Source organism: Grus americana, chromosome 10, assembly GCF_028858705.1.
Source record: "Grus americana isolate bGruAme1 chromosome 10, bGruAme1.mat, whole genome shotgun sequence".
Classification (NCBI taxonomy): domain Eukaryota; kingdom Metazoa; phylum Chordata; class Aves; order Gruiformes; family Gruidae; genus Grus; species Grus americana.
In genome coordinates, this window is record NC_072861.1 from 22,841,148 (window position 1) to 22,860,525 (window position 19,378).

Below are 19,378 nucleotides of genomic sequence, written 5' to 3' on the forward strand. Positions count from 1 at the left end.
GAGCCTGGCAGCGACTGCGCAGCCTCCACGTATACAGAAAAATGATGGATATAAATATATAGATCAATAAAAATAGCCTGGTTTATGAATACAGGGCTGCACACTCTGTAGTAACCCAGGGCAATCAGGTTTCCTTGTGGTTATTCCCTGAGTAAAGCCTCCAGCATCACCTACGAGTACGGAAGAAGGAAACCCCATGCAAGCAGGCAAAATCCTGCTGACCTCGCAAACGCGTGCAGGAGAGAAAGCAACCATTAACCTGTTGGCGATCAAGTAGATCTCCATGTTTTGAAGGAAAATCGACTTGCTGAATTCAAAATCCAGACGAAAAGCTACCTGCGGAGGTTGGAAACAGATTGGAGAAAAGATTAGGGGGGGGAAAAAAAAACCCCCAAGTGCTGGCCAGGAGTGAGAGCATCCCCCTGATCCCATCGCGAGATGCTGCCGGGCTTTGGGCAGAGAGCCTCGGCTTTCCAGGGAGAGAAGAGACCACGCTGGGGATTTGTAGGATTTGCTCTCAGCCCTGCACACTGCAGGTTTTTTGTCCTTTTTTTTTTTTTTTTTTTTCTCTGAGATTGGAAAAGCGAGCAGCCCCCTCTTTGGAAAAGAAACCCTCCGGGGGACCTGCAGTGAGAGGCCGCTCACTCCCATCTGCGGCACGGGGTCGGCTGGCGGGGGAAGGCAGCCGGAGAGCGGCCAACAACAATAAAATGTGATAAATGTCACATCTGCAAGAGCTGTGGCAATGACCTCAAACTGTCTGGGACTGCACAGCTGAGTATAATATTAAAGCTCCTGCTGCTCTTGGGCCAAATTTCCGTTTCCAGCTTGTCTTTGTTTTGGCAGGACCTGGACTACCTGATGCCACGCAGATGCATTCTCAGCCCCCGTAGATCATGGGGAGTCGGGCTGCTGCGCTCTCGTGTACGGCCACAGGCATCCGAGAGGGCTTTTTTGGGAGCTTTAAAGCTGAGCGAGGTGCCTGGAGCTCATCCCTCATTATCAAGCTTCCGACAAGGAAAGGCTTCGGATGGGTACAGCAGTTGGAAAGGTTTTATCTTTAGGTCCCACTTGTATTTGCTCCTTTTCCCCCACGGGGGTGCAGGGCGGGCAGGTGGGATTTCCCACGGAGTCCCGGTGATTGCAGAGAGCGGCATCTCCTCGCTTTTCCTTCCCCACCTTAATGCTGCGTGTAAGATTTACAAATAAAGGGGTTTATGGCATATAAAAAACGGTGCTCGCTGGACCTGGGCTTACGCCCAGCGCTGGGAACCGCTGTGAGCTGGAGGCTGGAGGATGCCACCAGCCCAAAGGGGCTTGTGTGGGTTTGGAGGGGGACTCGGAGGGACCCTGGTTGCTCAGGAAAATCTCTCAGGCAGGGAAGGGTGCCTCGTCCTGTGAGAAAGGAGCCCGGGAAAGTCACCATCAGTGTTTTGAAGCCAATGTTAAATTGCTCCAAAGGACTGGGAGGAGCTGGGTTTGATTTTGGTGCTCTCCTAGCATCAAGGCAGCGTCCTAACCATCCCAGCTCCCCTGTCACGCCTTTCAAACACCAGCAATGGACAGAAAAAGGGAGGAAACCATGTGTTTATCTTTAAAAAGCCTGTCCAAAGCCATCCAGCCCAAAGATGGGGGGGCCGTGCCAGGGGCAGAGGGCTCCTGTCCCACGAGCGAAGCCTCACTTTGGGGGAGGGAATAGCTTTACCTTGGCCTTGGCTCGGAAGAACGGGTAGCTCACGTTGCACACTTTCTTGTTGGGGTGCTTGTCTTCGGTCATGCAGTCGATATTGATATCCGTGTCATCCTAAAATGGGACGTGATGTATCTGTGACACCGGGCACGAGCCCCATGGCCTGGCTCTTTATGAAAGCAGCAAACACACCCGTGGGGCTCAAAACAGGCTTTAACTTTTGGAAAAACCAAACCAACCAACCAACCCTTCTGCTTGCTGCAGGCTGGGATTCCTTCCCATGCAGCTGAATTTCTAGGGCCATTCCTGGAGGGGGGCATTTCCAGCAAGTGGCTTCCAGCTTTCTGATTTAAAACCTCTTTAGAAATTTAACTACAGCGATGAATGAATAAACCCGATTATTCTTGGCACTACAATTGGGAAGAAGGATATTGTTCTGTGATGAGGAGTGACAGGGAAGCATCAAGGCATAACACGAACTATGATTCTGCACGGCCACCAGCTAAGGAGTAATAGTCCACGTGCTCATCTCGACAATCAGGTTCCTGCTGCTTGAACACCTTCCAGCTCACCAGCTGGGCTGGGGAAGCTCCTGCCCACCGCAAAGCCCAAGTGTGGGCTGGGGTGGGATGGGACACCAACCCTGTTCTTCCTGTAGTAACCCTACAAGAGGTTGTAGCCTGGTTGTATGCAGGCGTCCATCCTTACCATGAGATGATGAGCTATTCTAGTTCTTGGCCCTGTGTTAGACCCCATAAGGGTCTCAGTTTGAGCTGCTGCCACCAGACAAGTCCTAGCCAGGAGCTGAAACAACCCAGCACCAGTCACAGGGAAAACGCCTTGGCAGCCATCAGCAACAGCCCAGAGCTTTCTCCTGCTCATGTCCTGAGATTACGGACTTTCTGGGGCCACGGCTACTTTTTATTTGGGTCTCTGTACAGTTTCTGACACAACCATCCATCCCTTCCAGTTGGCAATTTGCTTATTTATAAGGAGCGGCAGCCAGCAACCCGTTAGCAGAGTGATGCTTCTATAACCAGCAACAAACATTTCCTGCAACCGCCGCTGCATGGTGCTTTCTGTTACCGAGCATCGTAGGGTTCTTCCCCTCACTTAATTCAGAGTAATATCTCAGAAAATGCATTTTTCTTATTTTGTGGGCAACGTGCCCCACAATTTTCCCTTGGCACAGCTTGTAGAAAAACAAACGCAGGACATGGGATCTGCGGGCGGGTATGAAGTCATTGGGGGGATGAGGGAGGGCTCAGCAGCATCAGCATATTTCCCAAACCTCGCTGGGAAAAGGGAGGAGTCACACCCAGACCGGGAGAGTGGTGGGGGTGAAATTTCAGGGAGTGGATGGGGCACAACGGGCTCACCCAGGGGACAGCCGTAGGGAAGTGGCATCGCTGGGCTCAATGCTGAGCTGTGGCCACGTTCCCGTTATCAGTCCGTACTTCCAGGAGTTATATCTCAGCTGCAAAAATTCATCCCTGACAGGAACTTGGCCATGTGCAGCAAGTATTTTTAAACTATTGGAGTAGAAAAATAAAGAGGGAAATAATTTCATCTGCATTTGACCTTCTTTCAAGCTCTTAAAATTCAAACGTTTTTGTATTTCCAAAATAAAGAGCTGAAAGGGCCTTAAGTGCTTAGAAACTAAGCCCATAAACATGCCTGATTTATGAGGGATGGAGACATTTTTGGGCTCTGGTTTAGGACACGGCTTTCTCATCCATCCGGGATTAGAAGCGCCTCTGGAAAGCCCTGGATCTCCCCCGGCAGCCTCACCTTGGGGATCAAGCTGGCGAACTGGAGGTTTCTGGAGAAGGAGATGTTGAGGACCGTGCTGTAGGCGTTTTCACCCCGGTTCTCCAGCGTCGCCTCCACGGCCACCCTCCTCCTGCTGCTCTCGATGACGAAGACAGAGGTGTCGAAGGAGAGGGTGAAGGCTGAGCAGTCCGGCGGTGCCCTCCGCAGCGCCCGCCGGCAATACTCCCTGCAAGAGGAGGGCAGCGGTGCAGGCAAGAGCTGCCTGCAGCACCGCGCCAAGACCCAGCCCCAGGAATTTTATCTGCGCGGTGCATAGGATAGTGCAAGGAAACCTCTGCTCTCCCTCCATCGTGCTGCGCTGCTATGGAAAGAGGAATCACAAATTCCGCCCATGGACCATCATTTTGCTTGCGATTTTTGGCTAACGGTGCCTAGTTTTCTCAGACCCAGTTAGGAGCCCTTAATACAGCTGGGATGTAAGGAAAAAATAGATCCCACATCATTAGCACAGGGTAAAGCCGGCATTTAGTCTCAGCCTGGCCGAGATCTACCTCGTGGTAAGTTTACCGGCACAAACTCGGCAATGGCAAGGTCTGCTTTGACAGACTTGGCAGGTGTTTGGGCATTTATTTTCTTTATGCAAAATAAAAAAGGAAAGGAAAATGTAGGATGATGCCACCTTCAGAGCCACCTTTGGCCTCTGACGGCAGAGCAGCCAGGGCCCTGGTTTGAAGGAATAGCTCTATTCCAGCAAGTCACCCCAAAAGTGGTTTTCTCAGCAGAAATCACCTCCACATCAGCTGCTCTTGCAGGGCATGGTCCGGTGCCCACTGATGCCATCAGGAAAGCTCCACAGGCTTCAGGAGGAACTGGACTAGAAGTCTGGCACCCTGGTAGACCCTAGGGTCTGCCCATGATTGTTTGTAGGACTCCAGCCACTAAGATCCATAAATAATCCCCTACCTACAACTCACTTCAACCTCCGGCAGTGCAGCCCAGAACCAGTCGTGCCCCGGGTTGCAGCCTCAGGACCCAGAGCTTTACAGGAGACAGAGCAATAAACGCTGAATTATGGGATACAAGTAATCCCCAGGTAGCAGCACTGGCCATGAGCTCGGTCCAGAGCCCACTGCCATCCTCGGGAGGCAGAGGTTCAGGCTCCTGTGCTCCTAGATAACCTTAAAAAGCTCTTTAAGTGATCAGATGTAGCATATAATTATTTCTGCTGTGTGAGTCAAGCCTGCAATTGCCAAGTGGGTAATGCCAGCCTTGCATTTATTCCCCCCTGTTATTTACTGATTTGTCTCCCTGGGGCTCATCACCATGGCATCAAATATTAGTTGTTTTGTGGATTCCCTGCAAAACCACTGATTCATTCCAGGCAGGGAGCAGGCAGAGGCTGAGAGACACGCTGCGAGCGGAGGTGCCGAGGAGCACCTCGTGGTGATGTTGGATGAACCTCGTGGTGACGTTGGATGAAGGACCAGCTGCGATGCCAGAATCTATGGAGCATGGGTTGGGATAGGTTTTGGAGCCCCCCCCATTTGTGATACTGGTTGGGAGGATGCTCTGAGCGACCTACTCACATGGCACTGGGCACATCACTTCTGGCATCCAGGACCAGATCAGGGACGCAGTGCTCATCTTCATTGCACCCATTCCAGAAAGGGACCTGAGAAGGATGACAAGAGCAGCTCGGTGATGCTTTGAGCCCCAGGTTGTACTCCAAGGAGATGGGACATGGGTGGTGATCCCAGGCTGCAGTGGATGCCAACACATTGCTATCACGGGAGGGACCAGTGATAAAGCAGCAAATGTTACATCCAGAGATAAATCTGCTGACCAAATGCCTGATTAAAGACACCCTGGGAGGTTGGTGCCGCTACCTACCGAGACCTTGAGCGAGGTGGGCCAGCCATCGTCCAGCATGGGGCCGTTCTCGGGGTGCTCCAGCTCGTAGTCGATGGAGAACGTCACCGGCTTCACATAGTCAGCGGTGTCCTGTGGTGGACAGAGAACATCGTTGAGAAGGACTGGTCTCCTGCTTGTGGAGGGGCAGCATCAGAAAGCAAGGTAAGGCAGACCTACAGGCACGTGTGATTATTTTATATAATAAAACCTGTACGATCTAGTATACTTGGTGTGTAATCATCCTGTCTCTCCAGCTAACCCTTACCTGGGGACAGGGACAACCCCAGCTCAGCGGTGCTACTCAACACCCATCTGCTGGTGCGGGAAGTGCTTCACCCTGGAGATGCTGGCTCCAAAAGATGGATGCTCCGGGGGGGGACTGACCCCGAGCCAGGCTCCCAGGGGGGACAGAGCTGTCCTGTAACATTTACCTGGGGCTTGTCTGGCCGGTAGCAAAGCTACACCTTTCCTGCAGCTCTGTGAGCTCTTCCCATACATTACCCCAGCCGCGCGAGGTGCGGTTAGATGCTCTGAAGCGAGATGCTTCTTGACCTAACGCTCCATCTCGAGCTCCAGACTCAAATTTCCCAGAAGTTCACGGCAGTTCAGGCCGGGGCTTGGGGCCGGGCCAGTCTGGCAGCTTGGCCTTCCCTGGCCTCTGCAATATTCTCATCATTCACTGGGAATGTTTGATTTCGGCCAGGTTTGTGCATCAGCTGTTCCCTGCGAGGGATGCAGAGGGTTTTGCTGGCTCCTGTACCTGGGGAGGGGGACTCTGATGGTCAGAGGGGTGCTGAGGGTGAGAGTGCCAGGGACTGGCACAGAGGTATTTAGTTCCCGATGGAAAAAAATGAGTTGTCACTGATTTTGGAGCAGGAGGACCAGCCTGACCCGGGTGTCAGGAGTGCACGCCCTCCCCCAGGGCACGGCTAGCAGCTCGCAGAAAGGAGCACAGTGCAAGCTGGGGATGCAGTGAAGTCAGTGCTCGGGGACCCAGCAGCTGCCGCGCGCCGGCAGCTCCATCCCTGACCACATCAAACTCAGCCTGAAAAAATTTGAGCTGGGGAATGAGGCTCATTTCCAGCCCCATAAAGCCTTTGAGGCTCCTCCGACCGCATCCCGGCGCGTCGCTGTTTTGCACAAGGCAAAGAACATCTTTGCTCGGGCGGCTCGCTCTGCCCCCGGGGCTGGCAGAGGAGGAGACCCCAGCCTTGTTCTCCTTCACACTCACCAAGACGTGGAACTGGAGCCTGTCGCAGTGCTCCTGCCCGGCGAGCAGCACCAGCCCCTTCTGCGTGTGCCGCTCTCCGCTCTCGTCCAGGTGAGCCCGTGGCGTGTACCTGCGCTCGTCGATGGTGGCATTGTACCGCAGCGCTGGAAGGAGAGCAGCGCCGTCAGGGCTTGTCCCTGGGGTTATGCTCGCTATATAGCAACACCGGGTCAAAAATGGGCTTTTGTGCACTCAAACCCTATCGCCCCGCTGGGAGGAGCGTGGCAGGGAGAACTCTAAGGGAAAATCGGGGTAATTGGGCTACAGTTGTTGTTGCCTGTTTCTAACAGGCATTTTTTTTGGGCAGAGCATCCACTCTCCGAGTCAAATGAGGAACTTTAAAAATGCATTGGTACAAGGTATTGAGTAAAATCTGTGCAGGATATATAACTATTCGCCTTTTATATATTCACATGCTGGCCAGTATCACTTCTGGAGGTATTGTACCCTGGAGCACTCTCCTCTCCTAGGTGCTTTACCGGAGGTAATTTGCTTCCCGCAGTGCTGTCAAAAAGAAACCAAAAGTTCCAAAACCAGTGCCAGGCAGGGGGACATTTGTACCCACTACATCGATGCGATGCAAAATGTACATAAGCAAAGAGCAACCAGCAGCCCCCAGCACGCACCGTCCATAGGGGGGCTCTTCTGGGTAGAAATAAGTGTAAAATTAAACAAATAAAGAAAACCTCACTCAGCTTTTTGTCCTGCGAGCTCCACAATTATACTAGGGAGGAGGAAAACACTGGATTTGACAGAACAAATAAAAATTCTTGCTCTAGGGGATGGGATGTTTTTCCTTTGGCTTCGCTCGGGACCTGATTTCCCTCTGACAGCGTTTGCTGCCGGGTTGCAGGGGGCTGAGCTGCCATTGCTCCCCCCCCCCCAAAACTCCAGCTGAGTCACGGGCATCTGTCGGGTAGACTCGGGGTCACAGCAACATGCAAGGGTTTAATAGCAGAGCTGGCCAATAACTTCACAGAGCTTCCCCGGGATATTAGGGAAATATGCACATATGGTCAGCAGATGTGTCGTGCCCCTGCAGCAGGGAGGATGGATGAGCTCTGCGGGACATGATCCGGGAACATCCTCTCCTGTCCCGCTGGTCGGCGAGGTGGTGGTGACATCCCCGTCACACGTACCACGGCAAGGCAGGCTGCAGGAGAGCTTGGCCCCAGGGCATAGGTGAGAGAAGAGGTTAAACACGGGTAAGGTTGTGTCCTTGGGGTGTTTCTTGGCACTGCTTAACGGCAGAGCCACCGTCCCTGCTACATCAGCCAGCACAGGGACAAATTTGTGGGTAAAAAGGGATGTGGCAGATGGCAATGTGCATTCCTCTAGACATGCCAAGCTCCTGGATGGTTTCTCTTGGCCGAAGCTGGGTGTTCCCTCAGGGCTGGAGACCTAAACAACACACGAATTGGGGTTTTTGTTGCGTGAGCAGCCATGCCGCTTACCCACGCTGGCCGTCTGGAAGTGAGCTGAGAGGAAGACGGCGGTGAAGCAGACGAAGGCCGACATGCAGGTGGCATCCTTCCCATTCCGCTTGCAGTCCTTGGTGAAGATGTTGATTTTGGAGGGCTCAAAGTGGATGCTGGCGTTGATCTGAACCACGCTGCGGGACCTGCGGGGTGAGCAAGGGTTGGGAGATGTGCTGGGGCACAGGGTGCACGCAGACATATGCAGCAGCCTCCAAAGCTCTCCCACACCTCCCGATCCACCTTTTTCACACCTTTTCACCCATTTTCTCAACATCGAGGCAAACCCCAGGGTGGCCCATTTCTGCTGGGCACAGCTACCCTTCATCCTAACAGCTTCGAGGCACTTTCCAAACATTAATCAATATTTGCAAATATTAAATTGTTCTTATTAAATGAGACCAGAGGGAGCCTGGGCAAATCACCGCAAATCAATGAGCTGGTTTGAAACTCCTGGGGAACTAATGATGAAATTCAATGCAAAACCAACTCTGACATCCTTCTAGGGCCCGACAGCATTGAAATCCCACGGCCCCCCCGGACAAGGGGTCATTATTGTGGAAAGAGGGGTCAGATGGCTGGAAGTTCAGTTTTCCCTCAAAAAATGTCAGTGTATTGCAATGAGCTTTGGGCAGAGGAGAGTGCCAAACGAGATACAGCTAACCACAACAGCACAGCGTTCCCCAGAGAGCCGACAGCCAAGTCTACGAGCCCGTCTTCGTTCATGTCCAACTGTCCGTGGATGCTGCATCCAAAGTACATCAGGCCCGGTGCGAGGTCCGCGGCTGCTATCCGCTGAAAGGAAAGGGGAGAATCCAGCCTGGTTTCCAGCAGGAGCATCCCTGCCTGCGAAGGAGGGGTTTGCCATGCCGACCTCCATCACGCTACTGAAGATGCCCCTTCCCAAGTGATTGCACCAAGCATAATTTTCCACAGAATGAGAGCGGTTTCTCCTCAGAGACACCATCCAGAGGTTTTGGTTGAGTTTACTCTGCATATTTACTATTTCTCACAAGCGTGAGAAGTATTTTATCTATGGTAATCCATTGCACTGAGGGCTAAGCGTTGCCCCTAATTTCAAGCGTGTTTTCCATACCCCACATTTACTTTGTCTTGGACCCCTCACAAGAGAACACATCTGGCAATAATAATTAACAATGCAATACCGCGTGTGAATTCATTGTGCTCTATCAGTCCTTAAAATGGGCACAAATGACATTTATTCTGATGAAGGATGTGGACAATTGAAGCAGCCAAGAGCCATACCTGCTTGTACTTCTTCAGGATGGTATCTTGGAAGCCAAGGAAGATGTATATCGCTCCTTGATGCTCATCCTCCAAAGGTGCCCCGACGACAAGGTCGTTGTAGGAGTCCTGGTTGAGGTCCGGCACGGCGGCAATGCAGGAGCCGAAGCGGGAGTTCTGGTAGCTCTGCAGATCTATGAGGGCACCACTGGAAACGAAGCGGTTCTGCTGGGCCAGCCAAAGAGAAAAGGTAAAAAACTCCCCCAAAAAACATCAGCAGCAAGTGTGACAAGAGGAGAAAACCCTCAAAGGTAAACAAACAAGATGCAGTGATGTGGGAGCAATTCCTCTACGGAAGGAGGTGAGAGCCCTCCTGGGGCAGTGGATGAGCCCCGTGCCAGCCCCAGCTTTGCCTTCCTTTTTGCTATAAAACTTCCTTTTTGCTATTAAACAGCAACCTACATAGATAATGGCATAAAAAGCTGTGCTTTAGATATGGGGACTCCCACTGCTGTTGGCAGGCTCTGCAGCCTGGGATGTAGACCATGACCTGCTTGCTGCCCCGTGCACCCCTGAAGCCTGATGGATTTGGCTCAGAAACCTCATTTTGAGCCAGATTTGAGGGTGGCAGGAAAGCCTGTCCTGCCCCAGAGTGCTGCTGGGTGCAAGGGCAGGGCATGGGGGTGGCACACATCCTGTCTGTGCCCTGAAGTGATGGTGGAGGGACCGACCTTGCTGCTCCCCACAACCCCATGGCTGCCCCAGCGTCCGGGCAGGAGGGTGCCCTTGGAGGGAATGGTTTTGGGGGAGGCAAAATGGATGGGCGCTGGAAAGACACCCATGTTGCAAAGATCCGACCTTGCACCCTGCGCATCACCTCCTCGGGGCTGGGAAGCTCACCCGGACGGGAGCAGCAAAGTCTCGAGACGAGGCGGCTCTGCTCCAGCACAGGCTGGACTCCCTTCACTGGCAGCGAGCAAACCCCCTGAGATTGTTTATAAACAAGGAAACCAGGCAAATCCTCCTCGAGTCTCGCAGCAGCCGAAACGGCGAGGCGCTGCCAAGCTCTGTTGCCTTTGGGCCGGGCTGCCGTGCCCTGCGATGTTTGATGGAAGCTGGTGTGCACAGCCTGGAGCCACCCCGGGGAGGTGACACGAGGAGATGCAGTGCAGTTCCTGCGATAGTACCCGAACGCCCCATCCCCTGCGGAGTCCCCAGCTCGCCCCACGGTGCTGCCACGTACCTCCCGCAGGGTGTAGACATAGACCTTCCCCCTCTCCCTGCCCTCGCTGAAGTACATGGGGGCTCCCACCAGCAAAACGTCGGTGACGCCATCACCGTTGACATCAAGGGAGTTGATCTCGCTGCCGTAGTAGGAGCCGATCTGGAGGAGACAGAGGAGGTGATGGAAGCAATTGTCCCGGCGTGCAGGGGCACTGTCACCCTCCCCGGAGGGGACCGCAGGGACATTTCAAGCCCTGTCCCTGATACAGCTACGTGGTTTGGAGCTGTGGGTCCAGCAACAGCCAGGACATCCCCAACTGTCCGTGGATGCGTTACACTGCTGAGCCATTTAAACAGAACAATTTGCAAAATGAAGGGGGAGGATGTATGGAGGAGCGTGAGTGCCAGGTGGAAAAATCCATGCAGCATCCTTGGCAGCGTGTCCCCCGGCATTACCTGCTCTCCCTTCAGCGCCTGATGGATGGTGAGGTTCCGGTTGTTGTGCATGCTGAAAATGATGACTTTCCCGGTGTGGTTGAACCTGGGTGCTCCCGCAACGTAAATCCGCTCGTGCTTGGTGGATATGACGGAGGAGACGGTGTAACCTGGAAAGGGTGAGCACGGCTGAGCGGCTCCCTGCCTGCTCCCAGCCGCTGCCCAGCGATCTGCTTCCCATTAGCCCGCAGCTGCCGACACAACTCTGGCTGCCGCCCAGATCAGGAAGCTGGAAACCCAGATTTCTTCAAAGATAAGTCATTTCAATAAACCCCCATGCCCTGACCTTGGGCTTTGAGCCACCTGCTCGGGTCCTACCTACACCCTGAGCAGTGCAGCTGCACCAGGAGTTTTGGCACTGCCTAATGCGGCCGGCGAACCCCATGCAAAATCCTTCTTTCATGGAAGGCGAGTCCAATTCCCAGCCTGATAAGTGTTTTACTTCACGGTTGACATCAAGTTAAACAAACGCTAGCAAGGTGCGTGCACACCGGGAGGCTGCGGCACCCGCTGCTCCACTCCTTCGAGACCCCGGCAACACCGCATCCGAAACCAAGCGTGAAAGACTTTGCTGATGCTTGACGTTAACATTCACAGTCCAATAAAAGCCATGAAACCATCAAGACCGTTGATCACGAGCTCTTACGGAAATAACCCTGCGTAAGTGAAATGACCCTGAGCAATCCCTCTTTCTTACCCAGAAGGGTTATTTTCTGCACCGGGATCACCGACACCGCAGGTCACACACTGGGCTGTGGCACTTGCCCGTGGTTGCAGATGGGCTTATGTAGGAATATAACACTGGGGCTGCAAAATCCCATTTTTCACACCCAGCTCCAGGTTCCTGCACGTTCACAGTCGGTTTTAAATGCTACTTAAATTATTGGAAACTGAAAGCATGGCCAACGCTGAAGCTGGATCAGATCACTTGGGGTCACATTTTGAGTATCTCCAGGCATTGTTGGGGTTTATGGACCCATTTCCCTGACCATTGGCCCTGCCTGGCGTCTCTGTCTCCCTAAATAATCCCCTTTTGGGTGGGTACTCCTAAGCCAAGCATCAGCTTTGAAACCCCAAGGTCCCGGTCCTGGGCGAGCCAGGCTGCTCTGCAGCAGGATGCACCGGGTTTCCTTAATATTTCTGATTTTCTTACTCGAGGCAATGGGAAAGACAGAGCCCAGCTGAGTTCCCCATACTGTCATGGGTACCCCCTGTACAGCTGCAGCTGTCCCTGCTCCAGGCGTTCACAGCCGAGCCCTGGGGCCACCCTGCTGTCACCCCAAGAGGGTGACCCACATGTCCAGGGGCTGTTCATGTCCCCAGCAGAGGGGAGAGCCCCACACGCCGGCGGATGACCCCCACAGCATCCCCCCCCAGCTCCCTGCCACGGGGCAGCTCAGCCTGGCACGCACATCTCCGGAGACAGGCTTCATTTTGCAAACCAGGCTGATATTTTTACTCCGGGACTTCAACGGCCGCACATGGAATGGATTAACCCAGCAGGTATTTCCTCCCTAGGCATGAAATTTCATCAGTGCTTTTTAAACTGTTCCAGTAAGCGCTATAGATGACCCGGGCTGGCCGGTGGCTGAGCTACTTCTGCATTTAAATCACTTTTGTGCTGCACACCATGGTCAACACTGGACTCTCCCCGGGTGAGGATGCTCACGTACTCTGCATCCTTGAGCAAGGGGCAACACAGGTCTCGTGCCGACGGGAGCTCGCAAACGGCCGGGAATGGGACCGCCTACACTGGGAGCGCTGGCTGCTATTAGTCATTTGAGAAATATGTTGTGCTTCCTATTATTAAGCATAAAATCATGAATTCAGGCCTGGCAGCAGAGCCTCATTTGGCTTTCTTACCTAAATACGCTCCGTGATTTTTCAGCTCCTCCGGGAACTCCTGGAGATAAGATTCCCGCAAGGGAATGACCTTCCCGCTGCTGGTTTCCTTCAGGACGGCTCCGTTCCAGTCGTAGGCACCCACCGCCCCCAGCAAGATCCCGTCCTGCGGGAGAGCAGGAGTGGTTTGAGGGTATTTCTTGCCAACTGGAGACAATTCTCCGCCACGCTGCCCATATGGGCCAAGCCGGTTCATGCTGAGATGGACAAGGGGACCCAATGGGCTGGTTTTGTGTGAGAACACATGTGGGGGTCCCTCAGAGCCCAAATCCTAGAATATATGCTTATTGGAGGCTGCAAAGTGCAAAAGAAGAAAACAGCAAATGGTCCCTCCCAGAAATCACAGTTTATAGAAAAGGGCAGAAATCTCACAAATGGAAAAGAAAAAAATAGTCAGTACTAATAGTAATAAAAAATAATCAAGCCATCCATTCTCCAAGGCACGCCTGGAAAGATGGAGATTTTTAAACATGCTGGAATGACATTTCCACCCCATCCATATCTTTTTAGCGTGCTTTTCCTCCCCAGGAAAAGCCCGAGCAGAAATCCCTGCTGGCTTTTCTCTCGGACCTGCCAGCCCGCAGAGCTGGTGGGTGGAGGGGGACTGCCCATCCCCTGCATCCCACCACCGACAAGCGCCTTCCCCCATGGCACATCCCAGCACGTCCTTTCCAAGAGGTTGCGGTGGCATCGGGAGGAGCTGCTGCAGGCTGGTCCTAAGGAAGGCGCTGGTCTGCCAGCAGCTCCCCATGAGATAAACCAGCAGCAACAGCGTTTTCTTCCTTATGCTCGAGTGAGCAATTTAGCTTCATGATTAATAACTTGTCTAAAATACCCGTCGCCCCACCTGCAGCTGCAGGTGATGATAAAAAGCACACGGCGTCTGCTTGCACAGAAAAGAGAAAAAAAAAAAAAACCCCACATTTACTCTCTTACTTCCACAACGTGCGATGAAAAGCCAGTTTGGGACATTTCCAGGCCAAAGGAGATTTCATTCTTGTTGGTTCCTTAAAAAAAAAAAATAAAAAGGGGAGGGGGGAACAGAATTTGTATTTAATGGAGAGCTTTGCTTTCCTGGAGGGGCTGAGCTGTGCCTCGGTGGGTTGGGGTGGAATGACCGTCCACCTCCACCCCACCTGGAGCACAGGGGACCTCAGTTGCCATAAATGAGCCTGTTTCTCCCTAAATCACCACAATTACACAAACTTGTGCTGCTAATAGAGACTGGGAGCTCTGCCACGATGGGGTTGTCTCATTTCCTAGCTGCAAAGTCACACAAAAATGTGGATTTAGAGGATTTTGCTGCATAATTGCGTTTAGGTGAAGCTTCTCACCCGGGGAAGCTTTCTTCCACTGAGAAGCATTGGGCTGGCTGGACTGAGGGAACTGGCAAACTGGTGGGGAGTTTGTGAGCTGGTTTGACCAAAATTCCTCCAAACCCTGAGATATTTAATTTTCAGTGAAAGCCCTCCATCTTCTGTTTCAATTGTTCATCCCAGGTTGCGCTTTTCCTATGAAATTTAGATAAATTTAGTCCTGGAGACCAACAAACTTGTCACAAGGCAGACAGAAGTGCTTTCATTTAGAACAAAAATATTTCCTGATATTTAATTTCAGCCAATAAACCATAAAACTCCACATTATTCCCATAATCCCGCAACGTCTGCCACCCCACGGAGTCCCTGGCAGTCGGTGTGTGGGTTTTGCCTGTTTATAGCCCGGCTGGGTTTGAATGGAGTTTGATGGGCGAGAAAGATGCTGACACCCAGCTAACCCCCACGCAAATTTCAGAGGTTTCCTATAAATGACAGAGCCATCACAGCTCTGCAAATAACGGCTGCAAAAATGAGGGGTCACCTTTTGAGGAGAGGGCATCTGTGCTCCTGATGCTTGAGGGATGCAAGCCGCTCAAAATAAAGACATTTCTTTATATACGAAGATATTCAAAGTATGATTTCAGGTTCTGTATCAAACAGATATTAGGGATACCCCCAGTGTGACCCGTTCAAATTCAGCAAACCGAGGACCGACAGCACATCTGAAGAAACTTGCTGCAGCCTGGCTGGCCGGGATGTGTCAGGGAGGAGCATCACTCACCTTCCAAGCTAAAAATCCTTTCCCCCAGCGCGTCCACAATGTCTTTGAGTGCTGCTTCATCTGTGACATTAAAGAAATGCTTGTCATCCGGGTCGCTCGCTATAAATTTTATCTCGTTTAAAAAGGCTTCGGGATTGATTCCTCTTCTGTTATAATAACCCAATACCTAGGTTTGAAATAGAAATGCAAGACTCAGTGGTTTGCATGCCGTGGATAGAGCTGTCCCAAAGCGCCTGAGGGGTGTCCGTATGGAAGGAGCCTGCCAGCCTTGGCATCTGACACCCCATCGCAGGAGCAAACTGGGGAGCGAGGATTTGCTCCAGGCAGCCCAGGCTGGGCACCCCTCATGCAGTTTGGGTGCCTGGTGCAATGCAGGGTCCTGCCTGTCTCCCCCCACGGTCCCTGCTCCAGCAGCCGAATCCAGAGCCGAGCGTCCCACCGCCTCCTGCAAAAGCAGGGACAGCAACAAGGACCCCTGCAGACGCGTCGGGCGTGCTGGAGGTGGGCTGTACTGCCAGCCCCATTGCATTGGGGTGCACGGGGCACTGCCGAGCTCTGCACGGCTTTTGCAGCCGTTTGCTGCCGAGAGGGTCCCCCCCACTTACCGCCACCGCGTATCTGGTGACGTTGTCCTTCTCGCTGTCCTCAATCACTTTCTCCAGGTCTGGGCTGTCGTGCGATTCTCCATCTGTGATTACAATCATTACTCTCTTTGCCCCTTTCCGGCCACCTTTCTGAAACGCTTCCGAGCTGCAATTGAAGAGATGCCCTGGGCTGCTCAGCCTCGCCAGGCAGGTCGCAGCTCCCACCGCCGCACGCTCGCCGAAACCGCCGCGGCTGCCGAGACGTGCGCCCGAATGCCCGCATCGTAAAGCACCGAGCGGTGTTTGGTGGGCTGCTAGCCCTTGGGGAGGTGCAATCGGGTGCTGGACTCTTGGGAAACATTTTAGGACTTTAGAAGGGGATTCTTCCACTGATGGAGCCAGCTTCTTGCAGGAGAGGAGCCTTTAATTCAGCAAAATGCCCTAAATCTGCAGCAGGAATACTTGTCAGGCTGCAGCAAAAAAGTGCAGGAGCAGGCACTGGTCCAGGATAACGGAGGAGATGGAGCTGTGGGTCAGGGCTGTGCTGTGCTCCCTGGGACCCAGATAGCATTTGGGGGCTGAGGGCTCAGCTCTGGGTGCTTTCAGAAAGAGGATGCATTTTCAGAGTCTGCCTCTGCGCCCTCTGGTCCAGCTGCAACCGAGGGTGGAGCAGTTTTGCAAAGCATCGTTTGTAAAGCACCAATTACGGAGCCAGCCTTTTTGCAATGGCATTTTTAGCCTGGCCGTATCACCTGCTTTCTAAGCGGTGAAGAAAAGTGAAGGGGGAGAGAGGGAAGAAAAACAAAAGGTGATTTTAAACTTGTTATCGGGAGGAACAGGAAGGTGAGCGACTTTTACCGAGCAAACTCTATCCCATAGGCAGTCCTGGTTTCTGTTCCTCCTCTTTGCTCTATGTGACTGGCAGCCGCTACCACATCTTTTACAGACCTGTAGTCATTTAAATGAAACTCATGGACGACATCTTCTCCATACTGAACGACTCCGACCTAGGGATTAAAGGAATATCACAAAGGATGGACCTGGGGATTAAAGGAATATCACAAAGGACACCAACAAGACGTAGCAAGGGCTGGTGAAATGACACAAAATAACCCAAAATAACAGCCACCATTACAAATCAATCACTCTATTACAATTTGCTCCAGTTTTCCCTCTACGGGACTGTTGATAATGCTTAATTTTCCTTCTATTCTCTGCCAGCTGTCACCCATGCGCAGCCACCCCTGCCCTGCTGTAAAGGGTTGGGGTGATGCCGATGTGCCGTGCCCCAGTGTGGACCCACAGCATCACTAGATAGGACCAAATGGGCGTTATTTGTGCACATTGTTGAGGATATCCCTGCCCAAATCCCTGCCCACATCAACCCACGATTACTAATAGGGAGAGGATGCAGCTCTTCACAGCTGCAACAAGCTACCTCTGCACAGAGCGATACTTTTATATTTCCATATGATTTCATCCTCCCCATGCCCGGTCAGGGTGGGGGGTGCTGATCTCTCCATAGCTCATTTAGGGCCATTAACGTGAGCGTTATTTCCATGGGCTCGGCTTTAAAATCCATACATCAAAAGCCGATTTTGAAAAAGCGTGTCACCAAATTACAGCATATTGGCAGTCGAAAACGGCCCTGTGAGCGTGGCCAGGGGACAAGGGGGGATGCACAAGTTGTGTGGGGGCTTACTTGTATCTGGCCGGGGCCAATATAAAATTTTTTCAAGATGTTTATCAGGAAGTGCTGAACTTCAACCCAAGGATATATGCTGTTTGATCCATCCAGAACTATGATTATGTCCATGTACGTCTGGCATCCTGTGAAAAATACACAGTGTGTTATTGAAAGCCCTTGGCAACGCTTGCAAAGGGGAGATTTACGGCTTCATTCCTCGCAGTCAGGTACTCGCTCTTATGATTTGTTTGAAAAAAAAAAAAATCTTATTTCAATCATTCATAAAGACCTTTGGGCTTCAATAAGGTAGAGAGAAGCCACAAGCATCCTCTCTGCCGAGAAAAGACCAGATAACTTTCTAAGAATAACACTCAGCAGTATCTTTTCTGATTCAGATTTGGACCGTTATCCGGTCTAATATAATTGCATACTTCAAAGAGTGGCCTGCTGTAGGCAGGATCCGGCCTCTGTCCCTCCTGCGGAGCAATGCTTTACCCCTGAGTCACTGCTCAGCCCTGCCTGTACTCGCTATATAACGCAAGTCGGGCATTTCCTCTCCTTCCTGTTAAATCCTCAGCGACGAGGCAGCCAAAAACCCCAGCGAGGACCCCAGGGCTCAGCCCAGCAGTACGAGCTGCGAAGGATTTAGCCAGTTGACTGGATTTCAGCGGGGAAAATCGCTCAGCATCACCTCTCTACATTGCCTATATTTTAAAAAGTTGCAGAAAACCAGAAGACGATGAATTTTCCAGTGACAGATCTTTATGGAGTTCCCTTTTCACCTGCTGTAGGCATTTATGGGTTAGTGCATCCATGGTCGGGAGTCACACGTGGGTCACTCCATCACTGTGGTCCTCAGCTGCCTCCCACCATCTCGATCCCCCGCTCATCCCGGGACCCAGGGAGAAGAGCCAGCCTCCCACATCCCACTCGCTAAATGATAACGCTCTGCTCGTTAACGACCTTCTCTCTAAAAGTACAATTACACTTTGCAGTGAGGGCTAAAAGCATCTTCTGGCCATAGAGAGGGAAGCAGCACTGCGAATTTGGTGGTGGGCTCTGCCTTTACTGCCTCTGCCCACCAAAATTCCCATTTTCCTGTGCTCTGCTCTACGCCGTGAGAATTAATTGACACCGAACGGGTGATGGAGCTCGGGTATCACATCCCATGCCCGGCTGGGGCAAAGAGCTTCTGGGAGCTCTGATGGTGCAGGACAGGCTTCTGCAATTTCTTACCACCTACAGGAAAGCCAGGAAGCTTATTTAATACCTCAAAATAAAATCACATATCCAAATTTACAAATTTGGGCCAAAATATTTAGCTTTCCGTCAATGAGCTCTTTGTTTTGTGTGGCCAAGGTCTGAATTCTTTCCCTATTTTGCCTTCCTAGCTGTGCTGATAAAAAATTCTGGATACTTTTATTTCTGGTTTTGGACAAATAAGGTATTTTTTGTCTTCCCCGGGTGTCAGTCAAAAGAAAAATGTTTACCAGATGTCTGTGTACGTAACCCCCTTTGAATCACTTCCCTGCAACCATTTCCTCTGCTCTCTTGCCTTCGCTTAAACACTGACATCGCTTTGTTTTCTCAATGGGACTGGAGCGATTAGAGAACAGAATTCCCTGACTTCAAAGGCAGGGTTAGAGCCGCAGGACAGATTGTTTCTCCTACTCTGCAGAGCTGGAGCCACCGTCTTGGAGAACCTGAAGTTGGAGTTGACCCGGGAGCACATGCCCGTGGTGTAGTAGGAGCTCCCGCACTCGTGGGACCAGAGAGGGCTGCAGGCCTGGGGGGGGCAAAAAAAATCAAGCATCAAGGATGGGTTTAAAACTGCCAGTTTTTAGTTGCTGCTTTGCAAGGCTGTCCTCTCCTTCGGCACCTTTTTCCCCATGGGAGGTGAGGTTTGTGAGCCCTGTGGTGCATGCAGCATATATATAAATACACAGAGAGGCATGTTTGCATGCCTTTACACGCTGATGTACACGCGTCTGGTTTTGCATGCCTTTACACGCTGATGTACATGCA

The 19,378-nt window shown here is 52.1% G+C and overlaps 1 protein-coding gene across 4 annotated transcripts in view; it reads right to left on the minus strand.

Moving 5' to 3' along the window:
* The window catches only part of ITGA11 (integrin subunit alpha 11), a 51,549-nt gene that overhangs the window by 8,664 nt on the left and 23,507 nt on the right, over positions 1–19,378 (minus strand). For 2 of the 4 annotated variants that reach the window (XM_054836349.1, XM_054836351.1), the window contains exons 5-22: positions 19,025–19,139; positions 17,369–17,496; positions 16,525–16,673; positions 15,688–15,832; positions 15,083–15,248; positions 13,922–13,992; positions 12,947–13,091; positions 11,045–11,193; positions 10,608–10,748; positions 9,386–9,589; positions 8,784–8,914; positions 8,099–8,265; positions 6,606–6,748; positions 5,354–5,464; positions 5,050–5,135; positions 3,482–3,689; positions 1,706–1,804; positions 260–336 (exon numbers count right to left, since the gene is read on the minus strand). In XM_054836349.1, the coding sequence (XP_054692324.1) occupies positions 260–336; positions 1,706–1,804; positions 3,482–3,689; positions 5,050–5,135; positions 5,354–5,464; positions 6,606–6,748; positions 8,099–8,265; positions 8,784–8,914; positions 9,386–9,589; positions 10,608–10,748; positions 11,045–11,193; positions 12,947–13,091; positions 13,922–13,992; positions 15,083–15,248; positions 15,688–15,832; positions 16,525–16,673; positions 17,369–17,496; positions 19,025–19,139 (2,435 nt within the window). Of the gene's footprint in view, positions 1–259; positions 337–1,705; positions 1,805–3,481; positions 3,690–5,049; positions 5,136–5,353; positions 5,465–6,605; positions 6,749–8,098; positions 8,266–8,783; positions 8,915–9,385; positions 9,593–10,607; positions 10,749–11,044; positions 11,194–12,946; positions 13,092–13,921; positions 13,993–15,082; positions 15,249–15,687; positions 15,833–16,524; positions 16,674–17,368; positions 17,497–19,024; positions 19,140–19,378 lie in introns of all 4 variants that reach the window. The other 2 variants (XM_054836348.1, XM_054836350.1) reach the window with 1 other exon arrangement.